At 40.4% G+C, this 25,746-nt stretch overlaps 1 protein-coding gene and 2 long non-coding RNA genes across 3 annotated transcripts; 1 reads left to right on the top strand and 2 right to left on the bottom strand.

The window, feature by feature from the left end:
• Positions 1 to 858: 858 nt before the first annotated feature.
• LOC145441311 (STAGA complex 65 subunit gamma-like) lies at positions 859 to 20,903 on the top strand. The gene is made up of 7 exons (XM_080319141.1): positions 859 to 5,961; positions 6,018 to 6,137; positions 7,991 to 8,181; positions 8,966 to 9,174; positions 15,199 to 15,375; positions 17,587 to 17,653; positions 20,372 to 20,903. Exons 1-7 carry the CDS (start codon positions 5,839 to 5,841, stop codon positions 20,598 to 20,600), a joined length of 1,116 nt encoding a protein of 371 aa, XP_080175267.1. The 5' UTR covers positions 859 to 5,838; the 3' UTR covers positions 20,601 to 20,903.
• LOC145441315 (uncharacterized) lies at positions 10,523 to 12,431 on the bottom strand. The gene is made up of 2 exons (XR_013915797.1): positions 11,246 to 12,431; positions 10,523 to 11,187 (listed from the first exon to the last, which is right to left on the bottom strand). It is a non-coding gene; the product is annotated as an uncharacterized LOC145441315 (long non-coding RNA).
• Positions 20,904 to 22,870: 1,967 nt separating the features above from the next.
• Positions 22,871 to 24,875, bottom strand: LOC145441314 (uncharacterized). Its single transcript, XR_013915796.1, has 4 exons — positions 24,572 to 24,875; positions 24,101 to 24,243; positions 23,904 to 24,036; positions 22,871 to 23,489 (listed from the first exon to the last, which is right to left on the bottom strand). It is a non-coding gene; the product is annotated as an uncharacterized LOC145441314 (long non-coding RNA).
• Between the last annotated feature and the right edge of the window lie 871 nt (positions 24,876 to 25,746).

The following is a 25,746-nucleotide window of genomic DNA, read 5'->3' as shown; positions in this document are numbered from 1 at the left end:
GATGTCGATTTGATCTCCATTTCAAAAATCCCACATTTGACGCTTCGTGAAACAAATACTCTGTTAACGGTATGGATGGAATCTTGGAATAGCTCGGAAAATTCTGTGATCTGAAATTGAAAATATGAAGATTATTAGAGAACTTCTTGTAGTCTCTTATTCTTGCCATGATCTATGTCTGTGTGGTTCACTTGTGCGTTTGTGATTTTCTCTGTGTCACAAGTTATCCTCCCTGCCTGCCTTGCTATTTAATCTGTTAACGGCCAGCATTCGTAACCACAATATTACAAAAATTTTAAAATGAGCGAAAAATTGACTTCCAAATACGAGCCTGAACAAATAAAATAACGGCATGTAATTGAATATAGGTGAGTAGAGACGAAGTTGTGTGACAGAACTTTCTATTTGATAATGTACTCAAATGTGTTGCCAGGCATCAAAGAGTTTTCGAGTGATTCCTGAATGAGCCAGACGTCGACTTTATCTCGAAAAAATTAATTGAACGTAGGTTATTTTTGTCCTTGATGTTTTTGCGGCATTAGACAGACTCCTGATATACATACACACGATCTGTGTATATTAGGGCTGTTCAAAAATAGCTTTTTTTCCTGAATCTTGCTGGTTACGTGATTAAATCGTTAGGTTGCCTTAAAAAACGATGCACACCAAATTTTAATTAATTCCAACCAATAATCACTGATTTCGTACAGTTTGTAATTTTTGAATTTACCCGAAAATGCCAAAAAAAATTTTTGTCAGATTTTTCTGTTAACCCCATGAAATCGTTGCGCTGTCTTCAAAGACGATGCAAATCAAATTTGACTCAATTCCAACCAGTAGAAGCGGAGTTATTTGAGTTTTTCGATGATAATTCTTGGATTATACAACCGATCTAGGATAATCCCCGAATTATCGAAGAAAAACTCAAATAGCTCCGCTTCTACTGGTGGGAATTGAGTCAAATTTGTTTTGCATCGTCTTTGAAGACAGCGCAACGATTTCGAAGACAGCGCAGCGCAACGATTTCATGGGGTTAACAGTGAAATCTGACAAAAAAAATTTTTGTATCTTTGAGTAAATTCAAAATTTTCAAACTGAGCGAAATCAGCGATTATTGGTTAGAATTAATTAAAATTTGGTGTGCGTCGTTTTTTAAGGCAACCTAACGATTTATTCACGTAGCCAGCAAGATTCCGGAAAAAAAGCTATTTTTGAATAGCCCGAGTGTATATATGCATACCATGAGTCCAGTATGGAATCGGTGTCCAAGGCACGCAGGATCACGCCGACTTGGTCGCCAGTTGCACGCGGTCACGCCGTCACGGGTCGTTGATTTCATTTAAAAAAAAAAAAAATTGAAAAAAAGTCAATGTTCTCAGCCACCCCAAATGCTATATTCCAGTTAGTATGTGGTATATAATGTTTTGACCTAGTTCTCAAGCCAGGTTCTGTTGATTACTGTCTGTTGGCAAAGTACTTGCACCTTACCAGTTGCTAACCATTAGCATCTGATCTCTTGTCACTGGCTTAGCACAGTCATTTGAAGTCAGTAACCTTGCTTGTCACGCCGCAAAGTTGACTCTGTCACGCGAAAAAAGCTTCTATCACGCAGGATTTATTTCAAAAAAAGGACGGAGATTCCAATCAGGCCATGAGTGCAGGATGTGCATATGCCGCTGGGTGCTGGACAATAAAGGTGCAGATATAGCCTTGTAAGGCTCTTTAAGTCTTGCACCACTCCTCCATGCATGCTATCCCATGAATTCATGAATGCCAAGCAGGGCAGTCATGGATACCAGTTTTATTAATCAGATCTCTAGTCTGACCTGGTCAGGGATCGAACCCACAACCTACCAATCAAGAAGCCGGACGCTTCACCATTGCACCATCTTAATTGAAATATTGTACGAATAAATACGTGCGATAGAGACATGGCGACAGTGTCCAAGTTGTTGAAGACAGTTACCGCAGTATTTCCACTTCCTGCAACCCCCAGACACGGTACATGTAAACTGCGGGTCTGAAATCACGCAGAATACGTCCTGCATCGGTAATCACTTCAGCGGTTTTTCGTTAATTAAGCTCATCGAGCGGTTGGTGTTGATTTTTCAATTAAGTCTCCATATTTTAGTTTTACTTGTCAGCTGACATGAAACGTGATTTGGCTGGCAAAATGATTGAAAAAGATTTCTCATCAATTGTATCATGGCTCAGGATGATATTATCATTCTATTTCTCATTTGTTTGCTCTGCCACACTGAATGTAAATATGTTGACAATCAAGCTGGGCTAGGCCTATTCAACAATGACAAGCAGAAAGTGAGATGATTCATATTTGATTGTGTTGTAACATTCAGTCATCGCTTCAATTATAATCTGTATTCAATTCAATATTCCTAGAATGCAAGGACCGTGTGTTGTAAAACATGCCTATTGCGTCAGTTCGAATACTGTTAGCAATTTAGAGGGTCAGTCTAAGGGCAGAGTCTGAATACAACATCAAGAAGCAATAAAACTGGATATTCCTGTAGCCTGAATTTAATCGGTGTCCTGTGCTTGCGCAATTCCCTGTGAGCGCCATACTTTAACTTAGAGTCATCGCTGCTCACTTGGTATATTAGGCAAAACGTACCGAGATTCCTGTCTGATCCTTTAGCAATGACGCAGTGAGTGGTACTATGACTTGCTTGCCTACAGTTATAACTTCTTGAATGAAAATGCATGTTATCAAATAGCAAATGTTCAATATCTATGTTTGTGGTCGGGCTAAAAATAGCATATATGTATATATCGTCGTAGTGGTATCACAATAGCTTATGTCCATTTTATGAATTTTTAAAAAATTAGCTTCATGTAAAGTCTTCATCTTCTTTCAGCCATCTATCAGGGTTGCCAGACAGCTTCAGGGGAAAAGGGCCAGGCAGTGTCGAAAAAAGGGCCAAACTGGGTGGAAACATCCAAAATGTTCAATGATGAAACGTTGAACGATACATAATAGCGCTAAAAACGACATTAACTTTGCAATATTATTACCCATAGACCTTTTGTCAATCACCGGGAATTCCATATTGATATTGTTAATACTGTAGTAGGACATCAAATCCACTACATCTGTCGATAATTGTAGGACACTTAATCTTAACTACAATAACTGCTATTATTTCAAACCTTTTGCTACTGAATATGATATTGTCAAAAAAAGTTCTTGTGTTTTAATATGAGTTTGTATTTACCATTTCAACACAGTCCACATTCTATAAAAACAATTCCAATAAAAGCATTCATGCGTCATCATGAGGAAGCATTGGCCTATAGCGAATGTGAAATTCTGCGACAACACTGCCTACAGCTATAGATAGAAACCATACTACAATCTCCTAATAACACTTTAACACTTTTAAGTCTCGATTCCTGAAAGACATTTATTTCAATAGCTAGTTTGATAGTATGTGCCAACTGCTTTCAAAAAGAGCCAAATATCGAGGACAAAGGGCCAAATAATTTTTTCGGGGGCCAATCTGGCAACCCTGCCCCCAATTTACGTTGAAACAACGAGACACACACACAACCATGGCCAAGATAGGGCCGAAAAAATTGCAAATTGCAAGTTTTAAAAATGGACCTTCAAAATTTGAAAACTGGACATAAGCTACTTTGATAGGCTACCAATGCGACGATATACCTCTATATGTATTATGACTGAACGTTTACATATTTTGGTAGCATTTTTAAATATTTGAATTAGTAATTCAGCTCAATCTATCACCGATGGATGACAAATTTTTAGCTCACATAAAAGATCTGTAACCGTCTTATGCTGTGGCAGTTGTGCTGCTATAACAGTTGAAGAATAACCTTTCAAATTGTAAAGTAGCCTAGTTAACATTGCTTCACTTTTCTCGTCATGAAATACAGTGATGGCTAGAGTGGAATTGGCCGCAACGTCACGCTGAACTTTCTGTTTAATTACTTAATTATTCTATGCAGAAAAGCTCTCATCACGCAGGATTTATTTGAAAAAATTAACCGAGATTCCATAGGGGAGTGATGGCAAATTCATTGTTGGTATGTTTCGTATTACCACCCGTCATTGACCAACTGACATTCTCGAATTGTTGCGAGTTCTTTTAAATAACTGGAAAGGGTATCATTTTTTTCCATATATTTTACTCGCTTTCTCGCGACTTCGTGCGCAATGTACTTCCGGTATGATGAGCAATAGCTACACTGTCGGCATTAAAGAATCCGATTATTTCTAGTTGATACAGAAACATATTGATCACCAACTAAATTGCTAGTTCTGCAATGGCGCTGAAGAGAATTTCAAAAGAACTTGGAGATATTCAGAAGGACCCTCCAGCCCAATGCAGTGCCGGACCTGTCGGGGATGATATGTTTCAATGGCAGGCTACAATAATGGGACCGGGCGATTCACCTTATGCCGGAGGCGTATTTTTCCTGAATATTAATTTCCCTACCGACTACCCATTTAAGCCACCTAAGATAGCGTTTACTACTCGTATATATCACCCTAACATCAATAGCAACGGCAGTATATGCTTAGATATATTAAGAGCGCAATGGTCGCCAGCTTTAACAATATCGAAAGTTTTACTGTCGATATGCTCTCTCTTGAATGACCCCAATCCTGATGACCCATTGGTTCCTGATGCTGCGAGGATATACAAGACGAACCGCGCGAAATATAATAAAACAGCAAAGGATTGGACTTCGAAGTACGCTATGTAGCAAAGGGACTATGAACTTTTACGACGTGTATCATTCATTATTCGGCTGAAGGACGCTTTCTTTCACTAGGCAAATTTTGAGAAGACTGTTGATTTGTGTACATTGTAGTGCTTGTAGAAAAACAATTCGGATCACTTTGTTGCTTATCACATTGATATGTGATATGTCTGTGTAGGATTTTCGCATGGAACGCCTATTTCCTTGTTCGATCTACTTGACTTGCAGTGTCCTGCTTATGTTTCGTGATTGTTGGTGGGATTAATTTCAAAAAATGATCGAGACAAACCCTTCTTGTGTAATAAATTGCTCTTATGTTTATTTTGGCACAGCACTTAGCTCAATAGTCACCAGAGCCACCAATATATCGCGGATATGGCACTGAAAAGGATCGCCAAGGAGCTGAAAGACATTCAAAAAGATCCGCCAACATCATGTAGCGCAGGACCGGTTGGTGACGACATGTTTCACTGGCAAGCGACAATCATGGGACCCCAAGACTCGCCGTATCAAGGGGGCGTCTTCTTTCTTAGCATTCACTTCCCCACAGACTACCCGTTTAAGCCGCCTAAAATAGCGTTTACTACTCGTATTTATCACCCTAACATCAATAGTAATGGTAGCATCTGTTTAGATATATTGCGGGGACAGTGGTCGCCCGCCTTGACTATATCTAAAGTATTACTATCTATCTGTTCACTTTTAAATGATCCGAACCCTGATGATCCGCTAGTCCCGGAGGCAGCTAGAATGTACAAGAGCGACCGACCGAAGTACGTCGCAACTGCCAAGGCGTGGACACAAAAGCATGCGATGTGATAATTTATTTCGATACAGTGATAATCATAGACGGGGACTCGCATGGTTTGAGAAATCGACCGAGATTTTTCGAGAGCATATTTTGCCGTCACTACCCTTATCTATTCTGTTCCGAGCACCACAAAATTGATGATATTTCAGTGCTGTATCGCTGCATAATTTTCTGCTTGACGGTGACAGTATGTTGATCTGAAGCGTAACATTCATGAACAAATTTACAAGTTGCTTGTTTTTTCGCAAACATAGCGTAGTCAGTGGTGATTGTTAGAGAGCATGAATGTAGAGTCGAAGACGAAGTCCACGCAAGAACACAAATGGGGTGTTATGCCTCCTCAAGATATGCCGGGGCAGCTAACCAGGTCCATGGTTGAAATGAGGAAGCCGAAAGCGTACGAGGTCTGGTCGTGTGATAACTGTCAGTGACGTTGTCGAAATGGTGATATATTTTCCAGCTTAAGGAGTTGCCTTCATTGCCGGCGCATGCTATGAAGTGTGAAGATGTTGAGGAATTGTGTTTCACTTCTTGTCCACTTGTTCTCCACTCTATTCAGCTCATGACGTATATCAAACAGGTTAATGACTTGTATTTTCCAGTCCTATTTATATATCTGGACTCTATAAACATTTGATGTGCGATGAATATCGATCCGTTGTTTGGCAAGCAGAGCTTGTTTCAACACTACCAGAGTGATAATTTGAATGTTATTTAAGCATTTACCTGTTACCGTATGTCCCCCACAGTAATTGCCAACACTGAGGATTTCCGTTTACAATCTGCCCGGTTCTTTGTGTGCTTTAGGAAGCAAGTCACACTAAAATCGCTGTCATTTAAAAGCACAATGGCTATGGGTGTGATCAGGGTTGTAATGACTCGAGTCACGATTTTCTGATGACTCGACTTGACTCGAGTCAATCGGTGTATTGACTCGAGTCATTGCGCATGACTAGAGACTCAGATGGCCAAGACCGATATTTCATTGTAATTTCGAACAACAGTAAAGTGACCACCCTATTGGGATTCCGTCTATTGGTAATGGTACTTGAAAATGCGACCAGAAACTGTTAAAAGTGTGGAAAATTAGTATATTATAAATGCGAGCCATTCGATATCACCAAACAGAGTTGTAAAAGTGGGTTTAACAAGACTTTAACTTGAAACTGAGCAGTCAACACTGACTTGGACTCGGACTCGAGTCATAATACCATGACTCGGACTTGAACCTCTGCTCGATGACTTGGACTCGGTGGTGAATTGAAAATGGCTCGACTTGACTCGAGTCAAAACTATAAAAGTGAGATTGACTTGTGACTCGGAGCTTTGGGACTTGGTTACAACCCTGGGTGTGATCATGAAAAAGATATGATGATATGTGGGCGATTCATTGATAGTAATGTAATGATGTTGCAGCCTCATTATTGCATAGACATTCTGGCATGACAGCGTTCCAAGTCATGAATTGGGCTATATATCGCGATTTCTGCAGTCATCACTGATGGTACTGTAGATTTTACTCAAGCTCATGTGGCACCTGTCAAGAAGAAACTTTGACTACTTCAAGTAGAAGTAGAAAATTGGTGGCGAAAAGTACTCTAGGGACTTGAATAATAACTGGTTTTTCTCAATCTTTGTCGTATATATTTATTTCTTCGAGGGCACAGGACAGGCATATATAATTATATATGGCTGCTGTTGAATGATAGGCTTAAGGGTACAAAATGATGAGTTTTATTACTTGTCTCTGGTGATGCTGAAAGAAGGGGCTGTACTAACTGGGGTTCGCTACAACCTCACCGACGATGGAAATACTCCATGAATTGCGGTACTTTGACTACGAAACATCAATTATTTTGGTGTTGATAAACAATATTATTACCTTGTGAGAGAAAGTTGGCTGAAAGTATTAATATGGGCTGTACAACCGTACATGTATTGAAGTGGAAATCAACTTCATGTGTGTAACCACAAATCAACGTTAGTCAACGAGCAATGATCTGCTGGAGTCGTGAATAGCAGGTGCTACTGGTGGTGACCACCTATTGAACCGACTGTGCTGTTGATCTGTTGCATAAGTAAAATCTTAGAAGTCGGTCATTCCTTGTTTTTACTCGGCTGTAATGTTGTAGTGTTGTAGGACTAATCTGTTTATGTTATCCCATGCATTGGGGTAAACATAGCACAAGGGGATATCAAATCTGTGCCTTGAGGCAACTGGTGCTTCTGTAGTGTTGTGAATTTTGCTCACCTTCCTCATTAGAGTTGAATTTATTGACTATTACAGCACCCAATGCTCTTCTAAAGTAACATCTAATTCCCATCAGTTTCTGGACAAGTGACTTCGTCTAATTAGTGTGGTTAGATACGCTGATTCAAAAACTATGATTGAAGAGTCACATACATTGCTTACATCGTTTGTTGCGTTTCCAGGCAAAGTCACTCGTTTCCAAACTTGAGAATAAGACAATATATGGTCATACAAATCGCATTGATGAGCTATCACAACCACCAGTATTTGAATCACACAAATTCGAATCAACTCTCCCCGATAGAAGTTCGTCACATGGAGACAGCAGTAGCAGTTCACTGTTTTCTGCTCCGGATCTTGAACATGAATTCAGGTTAGGAGAAATTGTGCCTATTAGTCTACTTGAAGCTAGAATGGCCAAGTTTGAAACTTGTCATAAGTGGATAATGTCTGTCAGCAGTATCCCATGCTTATCTCTGTTGATGCCCTCATTGCAAATCATTGACTTCACCAGAGGTGGTCACTGGTCAGTAACGAATTACTGCGTGAGTACTCAAGTAGGGTTTGCCTTCCTGTACTACCTGGAGTCTTTTGTTTTAGACTACTTCCACTGGAGAATTCTTTTGGCAAAACTACTTGATTTTTACTATTTGTGTTTGGTAAAGTAGAAAGTGGTTCTGGGATGTTTGCATCACTGTTGTGAGTTGAATTGTAATAAAAGCTGGAGCAAATGACCCCTGTGAGGTATTCAATCAAAAATTGCACTTATTAGTGTGTTTGTGTCATTAGTCATTTTGCGTCAGTGGCGAAGTTCCACCCCTGCAATTTCAAGAGCCACCTCCAATCAACTTTTCAGTCAGTCAGTATGCTTTTATTCATCTCACCAACAAACACAACATGTAAATTGGTATAGATTGGGGGACCGGTAGGTCTTAGATTCAACTGCTAAAAGTAGCGACCCTTCGATCAAATCTACTTTAGAAACTACTTACCCGAATACTTTTCATACCTTCATTTCCACTTCCTAATGAAATAGATTTGGCATGTCTTGGAAATAGCTATCTACTTGAGTACCAGTGCTGACCACTTCGACCACCTCTGGACTTCACTGGCGGTAGTTTATTGTCTGCTAGCCTAGCATATGTTTCTTATCAAAGGGATGGCAAGGCGCGAATCTCAAGTCCTGAAATAAGCGAAGGAACGGCGAATCGCATCTTGAAGTCGTCGGTTCTTAATATTGTCGCGCACAGTGGGTTCGAAGAGGTTCAATCTTCCTGTCTAAATGTGCTGGGTGGAATAACCAGAATGTTTATGGTGAAATTTTCAAAGCTCTTGAGAGATGCACTGGACCATGAAGCAGAATCAGGTATTATGTTACAAATAGTTTGCTTTGTAAACATCCAACCCAGCGTTGCCAACCCCCCACAGTAGGCTAGTTGCATGTGTGTATCTGTACACATTGTGTACAATGTACTAATTTTTATAGGCAATGCTTTGTTTACAAAGATTGCTTATTATATGCACATCTAACATTCTTGATCACCACTGCAATCTAGTACGAGAACGCGACGATCTCAAAAGCCTACTTCGTAAGCTGTACATTGTACAAGTGTAAGGCTGTATGTTAAATATTGTTCATCTGCCATGAGTCTTACAAACTTGTCGATATAAGTTTGGTTGCAAGACAGAACGTCACCCAAACTTGATGCTCTGATACAAAAATTGCTTGTTAAAATGTTTTACGATCAGAACGTGTGATCATAGGCCTGTCATCCTCGTAAAGTATAGTACGCCCTCATGTATAATACGCACCCTTAAAATGGCATGCAAATTCTGGGAAAAAGCCTGTACCGTAAACCGGGGTAACTTTGGACTTAAGGGTAACTTTGGACACTAAGGGTGGGTTTCAAAAAGTTGTCTTAATTTAGACCTGGCTTAAGGCCAGTGATTGACTTGCTCAAGACGCCAGACGTCGGCGGTCTTAATTCGGTTTCAAATGTCAATTTGGCGCCGCGCTCGGCCAAGTCCGTTAGTTGCGAGTAATTACTGTCTACTTCGTCGCTGTAGCGAGTTCAACACGGAACCGAGGCCAGTTGTTATTGTTTTGAGTTGCTTGCTGATGTCGTATAGTATGGTAGCGATGCAGTGAAGGAATACGGAATTGCTTGAGTTGTTGAAATTTACGGACGGATGATCAGAACGGAACCCCGAGGAAGTATCTGGCAAATGATCAGCACGTTATCGCAAAGTATTCGAAGAAATAGTGCGGCTGTGATACCGATTTTTGAAGACACAACTGCCCAGCATTTTGGCATATTAATTGATGAAGATTATGCTCTTGGAGATGCTGAATATCCACTGAGGACTTATTACTCACGCCACTATTATGCCCAAGAACTTTGACCGAAAAAAGTCACTATTGTTTTCATGCATATCGTTACCCTCTGGCAGGCATATCGTTACCCTCTGGCAGAGCGCAGTGCTTTGTGTTGAAGAAAATATCTAGCGCATTGGCTATATTCAAGGAAGAACCTCAGAATATCGATATGACAATAGCCTGCTTCTGCCTTTACAATCATAGCAATGCTGACAAGGCAGATGGAGCTGAATTTGATGACATACTGCAACTGGAAGCGTTGACCGCACTCCCACAGTATCGACTCCTACAGAGAAATCTGCACGACAACGCATGATCTAGAGATTTTTGCAATACATTTGATTACATTCCAAAACATACTCGTGCTTTATTTCTTGTGACACGTTAAAATGAGGTAAAATGTGCATTATGGCTTTAAGTAAGTTCAAGTTCATAAATTTGGACACAAGATAGCGAAGTTATTGCAAGGGGCTTGGAAAACTGGAGCAGGCGAACATGAACGGCTGAACAAAATTGAATCAAATGTACAAAAGACATGTTTTGACTCTAGATTCGGCTAGCGTCAAATTAATGTTGTTCAGCATCTTCTATAATTATTAACGTTGAGACCATGCTCAACTTGTTTCATTCTCTTCTGCTTTATCACTGATTTGCAAATCTTCGCTGCTTCATAGTTGACTTCGGGCCTGGACTTCGGTGAGCTGTTGGTAGAGATATAACTGATAAATTTCGAACGAATTTTTTAAATTTTATACTGTTGCTATCCATACAAAACTCAATAGTCTATTGTAATACATAGCATCAGCAAACTATACGAATGTTAATAGCAATAATAATGAGATAATAATTAATAGCAATAATAATGAGATAACAAACAGACAATTGATGGCCTAGTAATGAATGCAAACTTGCCTTGATCTGGTTGGAAATGTTGCCCAAACAACTAGCAGATGCAGCTCCCAACTGCTACTCCATAAGTTGGCACATCAGATGGGTCAGCATCTATCACAAAACAACTTATCAAGCATGGTATAAATATGAATGGAAATGACATACTTACAGCCCAGTGTTGGTATCATGGTGCGAGGAACTGGATAAAGCTCGAGCAAAGTGCTTTCAGAAAAACCTTAATATAAAAGGAACTGGATATTGGTATGCGCATTCACACTCACATATACGGATAGATAGATAAATACCTATTTGATGGCTTGGCACATCACTGCTCGTTTGATTTTCTCTGTGTTCCAAAAGAATGGTGCTATCATTTGTTTCACAGCCTGCAGCTCACTCTGGTGGCATATTGCACAGCTATATAATAATTTTTACATGGACTGATTATGCTGCTATGTCGATACTATGACTGGGTAGCAAATCTGTGAAAATCAATGTTGAATTGACATATATCTCAAAACATTTGGATTACTGAAGCGTTAGCATGTACTGCACTTTGAATATTATTGGCATATATCACTTCACATCAATGGCCCCTTTAAGCTGCATACATGCGCAAATGCGCAGTGCTGACACGGTTTATGCACACAGAAAATCTGAAGTCATGACCCTTTTTTAGTCGTTACGCACTGTTTTCCGAGGGTCTGCGTAGTGAGTTCTTGAGTGTACGCACAGACTCGTCAAAAATTAGAGGGAACATTGCTTCACATCTATAGCAATTCACTAACAACTTCATGCAAAGTCATGTCATTTTTCTTTCCGAAACTTCTGGATCTTTATCCAGTATGCTGAAATTCGGTGCGCGTGCAGTGAACGGAATATCAATACAATGCTGGTTGAATAGACACATATTGATCAAAGTTCCATGTAGTCGGCACTATTCTAGAAAGTAGCAGTTAAACATATTTATGACAATGCTCATAGGGGTGGAGCGAAAATGGATATTGAGGGGAACCCTGCAATCAATCACAGTTGCGTGCAAGTGGTGCAACATTGATTAGGCTCAACAAAATGAGCATGATACATATTTTCCATTTTCTGGTGATGCGTCATGTGTTCACTTTTTAGCTATAACCACAGCAAAGCCAAACTGTCAAAACGTCAACGTGCCTAAGTTAAAAGACGTAACCAGTCGAGAAAACTATAATGATGAGTTGACGTAGCATGTAGGCTATCAATAAAGGATCTGTTGATCTGCCGCAACCTAAAATCTCATCTTGGGGCTTCTTCGATACATGCACTATATTAACTGATGTTCCCCATGACCACTGATCAGCATCATTACCCGTAGCGGATTCTTATTGCTGACCTTTCTTTGCCAAAATGGGCAGGATTCGCAAGTCCAACGCTAGGCACCTTTATGCCTTACCCCAAATATCACTTCCCGTGTCTCGTAACCATAGTCATATCATATTCGTAACCGAATCGATTGGAGCCAGCGAACGCGGGTTATGGTGGTCATGGGGAACATTGCTTGATACTATATGGTGCGGTTATGGAAGAAGTGCTGATGTGTCCTGTGTGCCTCAGGGCTCTGGCTATGCATTTGAATTGAAATCCGTTCAGTATACGAAGACCCCTGCAGCATTCCACTGTAAATCCCACTATATAACGGTATGACATCAACTTGTCACGTTTGTGATAAAAACATTGTTCCAAACTGCCTGAAAGCAATATACAATGATCTAATCTGATTTGCCAAGCTATACATCAGAAAAACGGCCAGTATCCTTCAACAACCAGCACAACAGTTACCAGCACTGGTGACTTCAGCCTACCCCCTAGCTGGCTTGGATATCTGTCTTAACTAAGCGCACGCTGGAGGGGAAATCCCCTCAAGTCACACTTTTGAAACCGACTTCAGCCTGAGGGGTGTAGCTTAAGCCCGACGACGGGCCTAAGTCGACTATTTGAAACCCACCCTAAGCAGTAAAAGATTTAAATGGTTATTGATGGAAAAGGGTTACCGCTGGATGTCCAATTCTTTTTCATGAGGCAAGAGTACCACAAGTAGTCTTAATAAAAGATGGATTCATTTCACTACCAGTTAAACTTGACTCAACATTGATAAATTAATGGCGGGGGTCAATTTCATCAAAATTGATGGCCATTAAACTTCTTACAACCAAACATAGATAGCATGTGATTCATAGATTCAAAACTTGGCAGCAGATACCTCTAAGTAGTCTTAATCCATGGCAAAAATCTCAGTGGGCTCACCCTTAGATCAATACAAGAAGATGTGATGTCCAAAGTTGCCCCGTCAAATTTTATCAGAACGGGGTAACTTTGGACAGTGGAAAATGTGATATTTAGAGCTCTGGAAAGTGGCTGCTTCATCTGTGTCAAAGTGTATCGTCAACTATATTCCTTATGACCGGCCTGATGGCTTTTTAAAATGGAATGAGAAGGTCAACAAATTAAGAGTTTGCCAAAATATGAAAAATGGGTAGGCAATGAGCTGAGAGATTGTAATCGGGTGTAAGCTACTTCAAAAACTTATCAAATATTCCTAAAGATGTGCCTGCTGAATGTGGGATACCGTAAATTATGACAATACATCCATCAGAGGACATAAGAAAGGGAAAGTGTATCTTTTAAAGAACAGTAACATATTTGAAATCGGCAATAAATCACGGTAACATGCTTAATGTTTGCTGTCGATTGCTGACATGGCCAGTGGGATACCCCTCATCACCATATGTTATTTATAAGTCTTAATTGGTGAAGGCATGAGGGAAAATCGAGATAAGGGATGAATTAGGGAGCATTGCCCTTCATAAACTACCTAATTTTTTTTTTTTGGGGGGGGGGGGTGGATTTGGTAAAAATCATGCAATAGGCCAGACATAAACTATTTTGTTTCAGTTTTAGCCACTGCTCTCATCAACTGTTACCAAATAAGCCTCATTTACGAGGTTTCATAAACAATAGAGTGTAAAGGCATACAAAAAACTACATTGTCCAAAGTTACCCCACATGCAGGGGTAACTTTGGACACGGAAGATTTACGAAAATAAGGCGCTTATTTATGACCATGAAGATTTTGGATTAGGTAATTCTAATCTTTGCTCCATGACCCATGAAAAACACAAAACTTGCCTCCCCTACAACCTAGCATATCCAAGATACAAAGCGGAATTGTTGAAAATTGTCCAAAGTTACCCCGGTTTACGGTACCCATGTATAGTACTCATCCTGCTTTCGCATTACACAAAGAGCTGTGTTTTAGTCAACGATGTCGTTATGTTTTGCGATGTCACTGCTCAACAATCATGACATAACCATCGCTCATCATTACTAGATAGCAGCAAAAGCCTTCGAGGCTGGCGGCGAGATAGGTTAGGCCAATGAACCGACATCTTACGCGCAACGCCTGTTACAGATGCGATTGCTCAGGCTAACGGTAATGTCGTGCACACCAGGTCTGTTGAAGATGCGACTGACTACGCTAGCGGGTATATATACACGCGATTGTGTGGGCCTGTTGTTGACGCGATGAATCAGCGAGAATTGCCGCGCGCGAGAACCTATTAGTGAATTAATTTTGCTTGCGCACAAACGCCAAACCAACTCAGCAGGAGATCGTGTGCTGTGCACACGGCTCTCGCTGATTGGCAACACGCTTCACGCTAATTGGCAGCGCGTTACACTGATACTACGAATTACTGTGTGCGATGACTGAAAGTGATGCGCGATTGGAAACAAACATGAAGAAAGGTGTGATTTCAAGTTTTTTATCGAGAGATTTTTTTCAACGCTTGTTCTACCCATGTATAATATGCACCCCCTATTTTAGGGCAAAAAATCGTGAACATTTTGCGCATTATGCAAAGAAAATTACGGTATATTAGCTGTTGGCAAATTTATTAAGGGACAGGCTTTGTGTACGGACTGTATTGATTGCTTTCGCCATAATGTTTTGGGCTTAAGAAAAGGAATAAAGTCATTGTGTGATCCCACATTGTGGACACGTTGTTTGATGCAAGAATCCCAGTGATACGGCATGGTGGTGTTACGTTGGATGGAACCGATCCACACAACTCCTCACTGTATCTACAGGTCACCCACCATTTTATGATGTTCTCGGCAGCGTTTTGATCGATAGCGGGATTAAAAGCCTGGAAGAACTGCGTCTGTTCTGGAATTCAAAGGTGATGAAGCGCCACCAAATGTTGCAGCAGCAGGCACTGAAAGTGTCGCAGGAAGTGCAGTCGTTGAAATTTCGCATGCGAGAAGGTAGGTGGTCTATCCATTCATTTTAGGACAGGGCTTCTCAAATTGTGTAACTGGAAAGCATTACGTGTAGTCGGTGATCAATCAATTGTACTGGAACTTTGTGAGTCGGTTTCTGAAGCGTTATGTTATCACTAGGTATGTTTTTCACCTAAGAAACGGAAGATTTGGCTAAAAAATGTGGATTGACTCGTGACACGAAGCAAAATTCACGAGTTAATTTCAAGTCATCAAGCAATCGATGCCGATAAAAATCACTGTATCTTGCAATCGGATTGTTCGCGAAACGCTGGTGTAACCCGTGAGAGCGACCAATCATTCAATGATCGTGCGTTTTACTGAGCCTTCATTGTTCTCTCGCAAATAAATTGACCGCTTACGAAGTGATCGAAGCTTGCAGCTTACGCTGTAAACTAGTATAGTAAAGTATTTTAATAGAAAAATGTCTATTACTGTTATCGTTACCTAAATCAAACCTCTTTATTGAAATTAAATTCGAAGATAGTTATCGTCCTCGACCATTGGCGCAGGCTCGAATTGTATCATATCCATTTGTAAATGGGTAATGTATTGCATCTTATCAATTCGTTTCTCTATTCTCCATATTGGCTGGTAACTATAAACTGAGACTATGCCATTATACTTGCGTAGTTTAGCATTTCTACGTATATGTAAGCGATGCAGCGCCTACAGCCTAAATCTGTACCCTAAATCTCGCACTTGATTTGTTCTTCAGAAGCAATTTCTGTTTAAATCAACCAAAGAGAGAAGTACAACAGATGTTTATTTGAAAACTATTGAGTTACTTCCGTTTGCTGGAGGTTCTTGAAACGTTTTATGCAACAAACACAAAATATTATGGTAATACATATTTTATATTATATATTTTATTTGGATTACAAGACAATGTGGTGGGTGCCTAACCCAAAAACTTGACGTGATACAGAAAAACAGAAGTCATTTTTGAATTCAGCACCCAAATCTTGGTCTAAAACAACTGTCAGATCGAAGTCAACAAAAATTGTGTTGACCAGTGATGTTAATAATTATCCATATTGCTCAACGTATATCCGACCGGCCCATCTTTTTGTATTTGACGAGCATGCCAATGACTTTGCTGACCCCTGCTGTAGGGTCTCATATATGCGAGCAATATTGTACGGCGTCGTTTGCTTAGCTCGATATTGCAGTGCGGTTGGTCAAGGAAACTTTGGCTTGAGATATCGGTGTTAGATCCGGGGCCCTTATGCCAACATTTCAATAAATGTTTTCCTATTAGATTGACTTCAGTTCGTGTGTCATCAGTTGGTGAGCTAGCATACTTCCTAGTCACTGCATCTGACACGTTTCTAGATTGAAGCTTGTGATAGCTTATTTATTTCACTGAATACATTTCTTGTTCATGAAAGAGGCAAGTGACATTTGCGGTGGGATGACTGAAGGAGTCAGTCTCTAATCTCATTACGGTATATGTGATAATAACTTGAACTGTTGTTGTCCAATATCAACACACTGTTATCTGTACTGTATAGGCCTATGTAGATATTATAAATATATGTAGATATTATAAATAGGGTGTGGAAGCGATTATGGTCTTACGATATTATAAATGTAATTTAGTTTCAACTTCCGTAGTTACCAGCAAGTTGTCGTTACGAAATGTTGTAATTCAAAATTACATCGTCACGTCATACTCGGCCAAATTAGTATTGTTATATTTATATACACGTTATTGTGACGTTACCATTACGATGTTCACGGTCGACAGGTTTTGGAATGACCATGCTATTATGAATAACAAATTCACACACACCTTGAATTCAACTGTTACCATCGATGTTGATGCTGCGGACTATTTCCAATGGTGTTTCAGTGGTTATTTCAAAATCATGCAAACGTAGTGTTGATGGTTTCAATTGTCATATTCCTGACTGATAGTTCTGAACTGACGCAGCCAGTTGGTATTGTAAACCGTCCATGACACATAGAGTACTATGTTACTTCACGTCATCAATTTCTTGATAACGTGATATATGATTTACAGCAGCAACTAGAGGTCGGTAGACTTTTGGAACACTATACTGCATGCGTATGAAACACTATTTTAAGAACATTGTATCTTTTAGAGGAAATGATCCGGCTACTTCCTCCAAATCTATGTTATACACTGCTTAGCCCATTGCTCAACTAAAACAAAATGCAATTTAATTGCAGTGAAAATGGAAACAGTGCACATACCGCGAAGCCGATATGGGAAATGGACTCCTGTCGCGGGAATGAGGTCAGTCTCTCATGTTAGAAGATTGTTTGTCACAAAGCATGTGGTCACTAAGACTGCAAAAGATTTGTCTTCACACCATTTCATTGATTTAGGACAAGCCGTTACGAGCGCACTTATGTAGTGGATATTGAAGCATATGTGCCGTCAGATTGCTATAAGCCAAAGGGTTCTTAACCTGACTAGAGTTGAGCAAGTGTAAAATGCTCACAATTTATGGATCCAATTTTGTGTAACGTAAACGCGTTGTTTTCGAGACAATTTTGGCTATAAGCTGTTTTACCAAATCGGTCATTAAATTTCACCAGCATCACACTCACATTCCCCCGTCACTAGTTTATATCAACTCATCGAATCCAATAGTGGCGGTTTAACCGAAACTGTTTGAACTTTGAAATAGTAGTGTCACAATCAGTGCTAAACAGATGAGGTCTCTGAACCTGCTGAAGACAGCACAGCAGTATTCCGAATTTATTAGTATTCAAAGTCACATTCCGGAAATTTGACCTATATTTAATTAGGTTTTTGTGTGCGTTGCTAGGCATGAGGTTACTTTTCGCATCTGGTCACCGTACCTTTATACCTCAGTCAACTACATTTCCCATAAAGGGAATGATACATGCCGCTCTACCAGACATTTATCACAACTATTTCCGTGGTTTAATCACCTCGAATGGATATAACATCTACGATACACTCCCTTTTAGGAGGATTTGTCCTCTTTTTTCAATAAATTGAAAGTGTCCTTGGAGGACGCCTAAATGTCCTCTTTTTGGGGCTTCTTTGATATACGCCCCAGATCGAAACAGTGTTCCCATGACACCAACTATTAACTAATGTTTCCCATGAATATGATAAAATTTATATACGTCAAAATCAAAATGATTGTTTTTTGTCTTTGGAGAATTGGATGTTGGTTAGGGTCAAAGTTGGGGTTAGGGTATCTTGAGATTAGGGTTGGGGGAGCGGCATATTAGGGTTGAAGGAGAGGGGGAAAGGTTGGAGGAGAGGAGGCAGTAGGGTTTGAGGTGGGTTAGGGTCAAAGTTGGGGTTAGGGTATCCCAAGATTAGGGTTGGTGGATATTATATGGTTGGGAGAGGGTGGGATATTAGGGTTGAAGGAGCGGGGGATATTAAGGTTGGAGGTGGGTTAGGGTATCCCAAGATTAGGATTGGATATCGTGTCCCTCACCCCAACCCTAAACCTTGGAGAGCCTATCCCCAACTTTGACCCTAATCCACCTTCAACCCTAATATTCCCATACCCTAATATCTCCCTCCGCTAACCCTAACCTTAGGACAGCCTAACCCAACCCTACTGTCTCCTCTCCCCCAACCCCAATTTTGACCCTAACCCACATCCAACTCTCCAAAGGCAATAAAAAATTTATTTTGAAATTCTAAAATTTTATCATGTTCATGGGAAACATTTGTTGGTGTCATTGGGAACACTGTTTCGATCTGGGCGTATTTCGAAGAAGTGCCCTCATTTTTGGGAATTTGACCTCTTTTTCTAGAAAAAGTATTAAATTGCCATTAAAAACTATACATCGACGCAGCGATTTTCAGAGTTCCGTAAAAAATCGGGCAAAACAGAGGTTGAAGTGCAGACATTTTTTTTTAGTCAACTATTTTAGTCACTATTGGTCGGCCTTTCAGAGCTTTTAAAAAGTGTCCTCCTCAAAATATGGTAACCCTTAGGGATGGTGTGAACCTTTGAAAGGTTCAGGTTCGTGTGAACGCGAACCTTTTAAGAAGGTTCTGTGTGAACGCGAACGTGAACCTCATGACGTCACGTGACGTCATGTTGCTAATTGCAACCCTACATTTTAGTGGAGTGATAGCCTATTTGTACAAGTAGGCCTACACGATACCTAGCAACGACTCGGGACACAATGCTGAAGTACATATTGACGTTTTAAATGCAGCCAAATGTATCAATTGGGTCAATCAAATGACATAATAATCCCATAAAATCAATATCTTCTGTCGCTTTGCCAACAATTTCGACGAGGACTTGCAAAGAAATCTAAGCTTATGCCTTAACGGTCTAGGCCAGACTGGACAATGTATTCCACGTCCGAGTATGGCTACGTTGATATTGAGCTGGGTGTAAAACGGGTTTCTATACTTCCTACCGATACCCCATTAAGTTAAACAGCAGTAGCCAATACCTCGATCACACGGATTTTGTTTTTATGATACAATAAACATGGAATCAAGATTGACCGCGTACGCCTGCCAGCGCCAAATCCGCCTGCCAGATTACCTACATGCAGTGTATTTCGCTCTTGATGTTGTGTGATAGCGGGTCAATCTCACAGTAGAGAATGACTAAATATCCGAACAAAGCTTAGTAACAAAGCAAGAAAATTTCGTGAGATTGTCAAGGTGCATGCTCGTTTAGTGTTGAATTTTTTTATGCTGCCAACGCAATGCATATAGTGGCCGCAGTTGAAATGCAATAAATTTCGACCAAATCTGTTATAATGAAGTGAAAATTGTAATACCGGTTTATGAAAAAGGTTCATAGTGCAGAACCTACCAAGGTTCGTTTGTGAACCTCTAAATTTCTGAGGTTCACACACAGAACGCGAACGTGAACCTCGCGTTCACACCATCCCTAGTTACCCTAACCCCTAATCTACCTGGCGTCTTCTGTAGTTCATAGCTTATCCCTCAAGATGTGATGCCAATCCTATATCTCTGAAAACTTTCTAGATCTGGGCCAGATTATGGACATGCAGCCACCTCCAGTCATTTGGCATCGGTGAAGACCGAGTACCCAGACAGCTACGGAACCCAAGTTCTGTCTGAATTCTCGTCGGGGGATAGAAGATATTCGCAAGAAAATCCGTTTGACTTCGATGAAAATCCTGACTCACTGGACCCGATCGAATTCGATCATCGCCAAACGACACCAAGGAAGAAATCAAGAAATGCGTTATGACACTTCGCATACCTTTGACTGCGTAGTTGACTACGTCTTGGAATAGCCGTAGCAACAAGCAGTGAGAGTGGGTTCAATGCTTGGATATATTGAGGGAAATGAAGCAGTCACAAGCGGATGTGTGTGTCCAGCACCCCGGTGGTGTGAGGAAGGTGAATCATGCAGTAACTATGACGTGTCAACTGTCTACCATACATTCGACCACGATTATTCACAAAAATTATGATGCAGTTTTTAACTCGCTATGTGATATATTTGTTTCAGTCTCGGCTGCAAATAAATTCGTCAAGACGCGTGCACTGATCACTTTGTGGTGATTCAAACCGAATATTTCAGTTCAAGACAGGTAAAAAAAAGTGAGAATTAAAAACAGAGTTGATACTTTTGTTGATGAGAAACAGCGAGTAATTGTAATATTGTGTAGAAATGCACATACTTTTCAGCCATTCTAGTGACAGAGCGGTATACGCAATGGTGAAAACAAAGAAAAAAGGACGGGTGCCGAGCAACAACAAACCAAGTAGTACCAGTTTAGGGAGTAGAGTAAACACGTCTTTTCTACTTCAAATCCGATCCAATCGCCGTATTAGAATCGTACTTTAATTTACTGAGATATTTCTTGGACTGTGGTTTGTGCAGTGTGCAACTTCCCCGCCTTTTTATTGTTAGTCATGGCGACTCTTTGGTGTCCCCGCAGCGCCAAATCCGTCGGTCGGACTACTCGTCGTTTTGTACTTGTTGCATTCTATTCAAAAGACATCAAGTCAATTCCGTTAATTGCACCAGGAATGGACATAAATTAATAATTCTTCCAAGCGTTTTCGCTTCCTGAAGCTTTCGCGTGCCAAACCCGCTTTTCTATCGTTTGTGTGCTTTTACGGGCATTCTCGCTTGTGGGTTGACTGAATAATACGAGAATTTGGTGTTACGACCGAAGACTAACCATAAGATTATAACTGGGGCAAGTTTTTGCATTCGACCGAAATACCGTGCAGCAGCACTGAAGCAACGCTCTTACGGGTATTTCGGGAGCTGAGCAGGAAAGTTGACTTTTTTTTAAGTCAACCGAGCAAAATGGCACTGGTCTTCTAGTGCAACTTTTGTGAAAAAATAAATGCAACTTTTGTCAAAAATAAATGCAACTTTCCACGGATTTAACTGCAACAAAAACTTGCCCTTATTACAACTAATTTCGACTACGCAACCCACAACCTTATGATTTTTCAAACAGTAGGCACTCTACTATCTTCTCGCAACGAATATCAACGATTTGTTTTCATGAGCACATTTGTGACAGGGACCGGTGCAATGAATGCCGCGTGTGTATGATTAAAGCAAAACTGATATGTTATATTGACCACTGGAGACTCTTGACGGAATAGTGGCGACATGATAGTTCATCATGATGATCTTTCACGAGGTGAAAATGACAGGTGGATATTCACATATTGGCAATATGGGAAAGCATAGTATGGGTGTGACTTGGTTGGAAGATGGACGCGCCAACAAGGTAGCAGGGTATAGATAACCAAAGTCACTCAACTATGACAAGTCGTCCGACTAATAAGCGCAATGTTATGAGAGTGCTGGAGCGCAAAATGTTGCACAAAAGTCCGTCGGCGCTAACCTGCGGTAATGGAAATCCGTGCTTGCCGACCTTATATTTCGACGTTTAACGGTTATTTCTCGAGAATTATTTGGCTGTGTGGGATTTCAAGGATTGCAGTATGTATTTCAACGATATTAAAACGAAATATTTCCATATGGTTGACCTTCAAACGAAATATACCTTATATATGCTGCAATATCAATCTTAGCGTAGACCGAAAATATTACTAGTCGGGATGCAGGATTATTGCTGGTCATGACCGTCCAATTTTACAGTCCACCATAGCCGCACGAATTCCATGACCTGGTATCACTGCCCAATGGAACTGGAGTACTCGCTGACTAGACAACCAGCCTGCAAGCAGACAACTACCACCCTTCACACCGGGATTTCTGACTAGGCTCCGCTTCTAAACACATGCCTGCAGCAACTTTTATGCAATAGATGTGAACTAACATGTAGAAACCTTATCCTCAAAGTCCTCAGGTGTAAAAATAAGTTTTTTATTATTTTTCGTCTTATACCTGACCTTGCAGCACATTTCCAAGCATACTGGTTTCTTCCTCGTACGATTCTTCGTTTTCTCTTCAACAATTCTAAATCTGACAACAAATTTACGGGTGCTTTCTGTGATAGATCCATGTATTTGGATGACACGAAATATAGGTAGTCCCAGCCATTTATTGAAATTTCCATCAGATCAAAACACCTCAAGATGGCAATATAAGGAAAACAATTGAACAGAACAGTGTCTAAATGATTTGGATCGGTCATTTTAATCAGTCCCGCACCTTGACCAAGAGCATGTAAATAAGAGGCATATACACTCCAGGAAAAGAAACCATAAAAAGGACTAGCAATAAAAATGTCGACATATCATATCACAGTCCTGCAGGCCGAATTGTATTCATTCAGTAGAAACAGCTTGCATGTAGACTTAGACATGCTTGACGACTGCCGGTAATGTCCATTCTTGGTAACGTCCATTCTCGGTAATAGCATTCTCGGCAATGGTTTTCTCGGTATTGGTATAGGACTGGTTCATAGTGGGCTGGCTGCACGAACATCGTCCAGTGCACCACGAAAAAATGAACGATTGGTGAATGTCCAACCCACCAGGACCAGATAGTATAAGATACGTCTGAGAGCGATTCCATGCATTCATATTCCGAGTCATCAATTTGGGGTTCGCATGGAATATGGAATTGAGGTACCGTCATCATTTTCACAAGAAGCAATGAATTCCGTTGATGTTGCATGATAATTTCCCGTAGGCAGACCTGATTAAAAATATAACATACTAAATGAATGAATACACTAAAATTGATCTCGTACCAAACTAAATAAATTTGCGAGTGCACCCTTTGTGGACTGCCCAAACAAGAGAAAATCAAGGATGCATTTTGCAGACAACAGCAACTGCGTATGGCTATGTACAAAGTATGCTCGATAGTCAAATGCCGGCTTCAACTGGTTTCCATGTAGGCTATTATTGGAAATTTCAGTTATTGACAGATGTAATCATTTGAAAAATGCTCAAGGTCACTGATAATGACAAAGCACAACAATACGATGAAAATGATATTGCCACTTTAAGAAATTCTGGGTTTGTGAGAACCCCCGACACTGTTCCATAACCGAGGGATAAGGTTTCCAATGAGTAAAAGGTTGTGCAGCATCAAACAATGTCTTACCTGTGCAGTGTGCACTGTGCAGCTGTTCTGGCAACATCATATGGTATCGTGATTAGTGACGGATGGTTGAATATGCTTGACGGGTAACTCAAGGCTGATCTTAGATGATCAGCAGATGGTATTTCATTCCTATCTGCAAACGGTATTATACAATGCTAAGCAATGGTACTCTTCAGCAGTATACAATTGAATCTTACCAGCCAGCCGCTTTCCACATCCGCACGAAGACTCATCCGAAACAACATGTACCACCTTGACCGGATTGTTAGCAAGCGAAAAATAATTTCAAGACTCCAAAGTCTTCTCTCCATTGGTGGAATTCTTCCAGTGAAATCATATGCTGCATAAAATATAACCCATGATTAGGATAATATAAAGTCACTGAGGATGAACCATGAACGTGTCATATCACTAGGCAATGATCAATGCTGATGGTCACCTGAGACACTTCAAATTTGTATTTCAGTATTTTTATTACTCAATTGGTATATACTCATAATAACAACAATGGACTGTATCAAGTTAACTTCACACCATATTAGTTTTGAGAAATTAACAGTCCACATTTCATTGTGTACCGTATGTGAAAGCTAAAGGTCTCTATATTTGACTTTTACGAACGCTACATGTACTACAGTAGACTTACTACTAATACTACGGTACTGTACCTTTGATCCCACTTCTTCTGAAGTGACGACGTTGAGGATTGGATTTCTTGGGAAGCGAAATAGAACAGGACAGTCTCTGTCAGACACTATTTTGCTTCCTTCTTGAGCTATCCTTCCTTCATGCGTCATATTCTTGACCTTTCACAGCACATCCAGCCATATTTGCGCCGCGAACTCCAAATAATCCAACCTACAACGACGTTCGCCGTAAGGCGCCATACTACATAACATCAAGTTGTGCAACATTTCTCGCTCCATGAAAATACGTTCGGACGACTTGTCATAGTTGAGTGACTTTGTAGATAACTAACCTACGGATAGATGGGCAACACGTGACTCACGGTCGAGTGACGGCAGATTTGTTGTCGCTTCATAGCATGAAACGGGAGCGTAATTGCTAATCCCATAGATGACGACCCGAGCGCTCAAATTAAATAAAGTTGATCTTATTTGAAAGCTACAGTCGCACTGATTCTGATAATATACATTAAATTTTCATCAAGGCGATGGAACCACCCCGAAATAGCCTTCAAAATATGAAATTCGGCATTGTCCTAAACAATCGCAACCACGCACGGACCGTTGTTATGGTCATTGTGCTGCGCCGTTGCAATTGTTTAGAACAATGCCGATTTTCAGGCTTTGAAGGCTATTTCGGGGTGGTTCCATTGCCTTGATGAAAATTTAATGTATATTATCAGAATCAGTGCGACTGTAGCTTTCAAATAATATCAACTTTATTTAATTTGAGCGCTCGCGTCGTCATCTATGGGCTTAGCAATTACGCTCCCGTTTCATGCTATGAAGCGACAACAAATCTGCCGTAGTCGCATCACTCGACCGTGACTCACGTGTTGCCCATCTATCCGTAGGTTAGTTATCTTATAGATTACTAACCTACGGATAGATACGCAGGTCCCGTCGTTACGCTCCGGCAAGCAGTTACACTTGTTGCTGAGCAATCTAAAAGCAGCATATTTGGTGGTGTTATAACTTGCGATCCGAGGGGTGAAATTTTATGAAACTGGTCTTAATTGAGAGCTACTGTCGCACTGATTCTGAGAATACAAATTAAAATCTTGTCGGAGAAAGGGAACCACGTCAAAACATCCCTTGAAATATGAAAATCGGCATTGTTCTGAACAATCGCTCGATGAAATTGCAATTGTTACGTT

Source organism: Botryllus schlosseri, chromosome 6 (assembly GCF_051294905.1).
Source record: "Botryllus schlosseri isolate E-star chromosome 6, Bs_hap1, whole genome shotgun sequence".
NCBI lineage: Eukaryota > Metazoa > Chordata > Ascidiacea > Stolidobranchia > Styelidae > Botryllus > Botryllus schlosseri.
The sequence above is the reverse complement of the archived record's forward strand: the minus strand, read 5'-3'. Positions and strand labels throughout refer to the sequence as shown.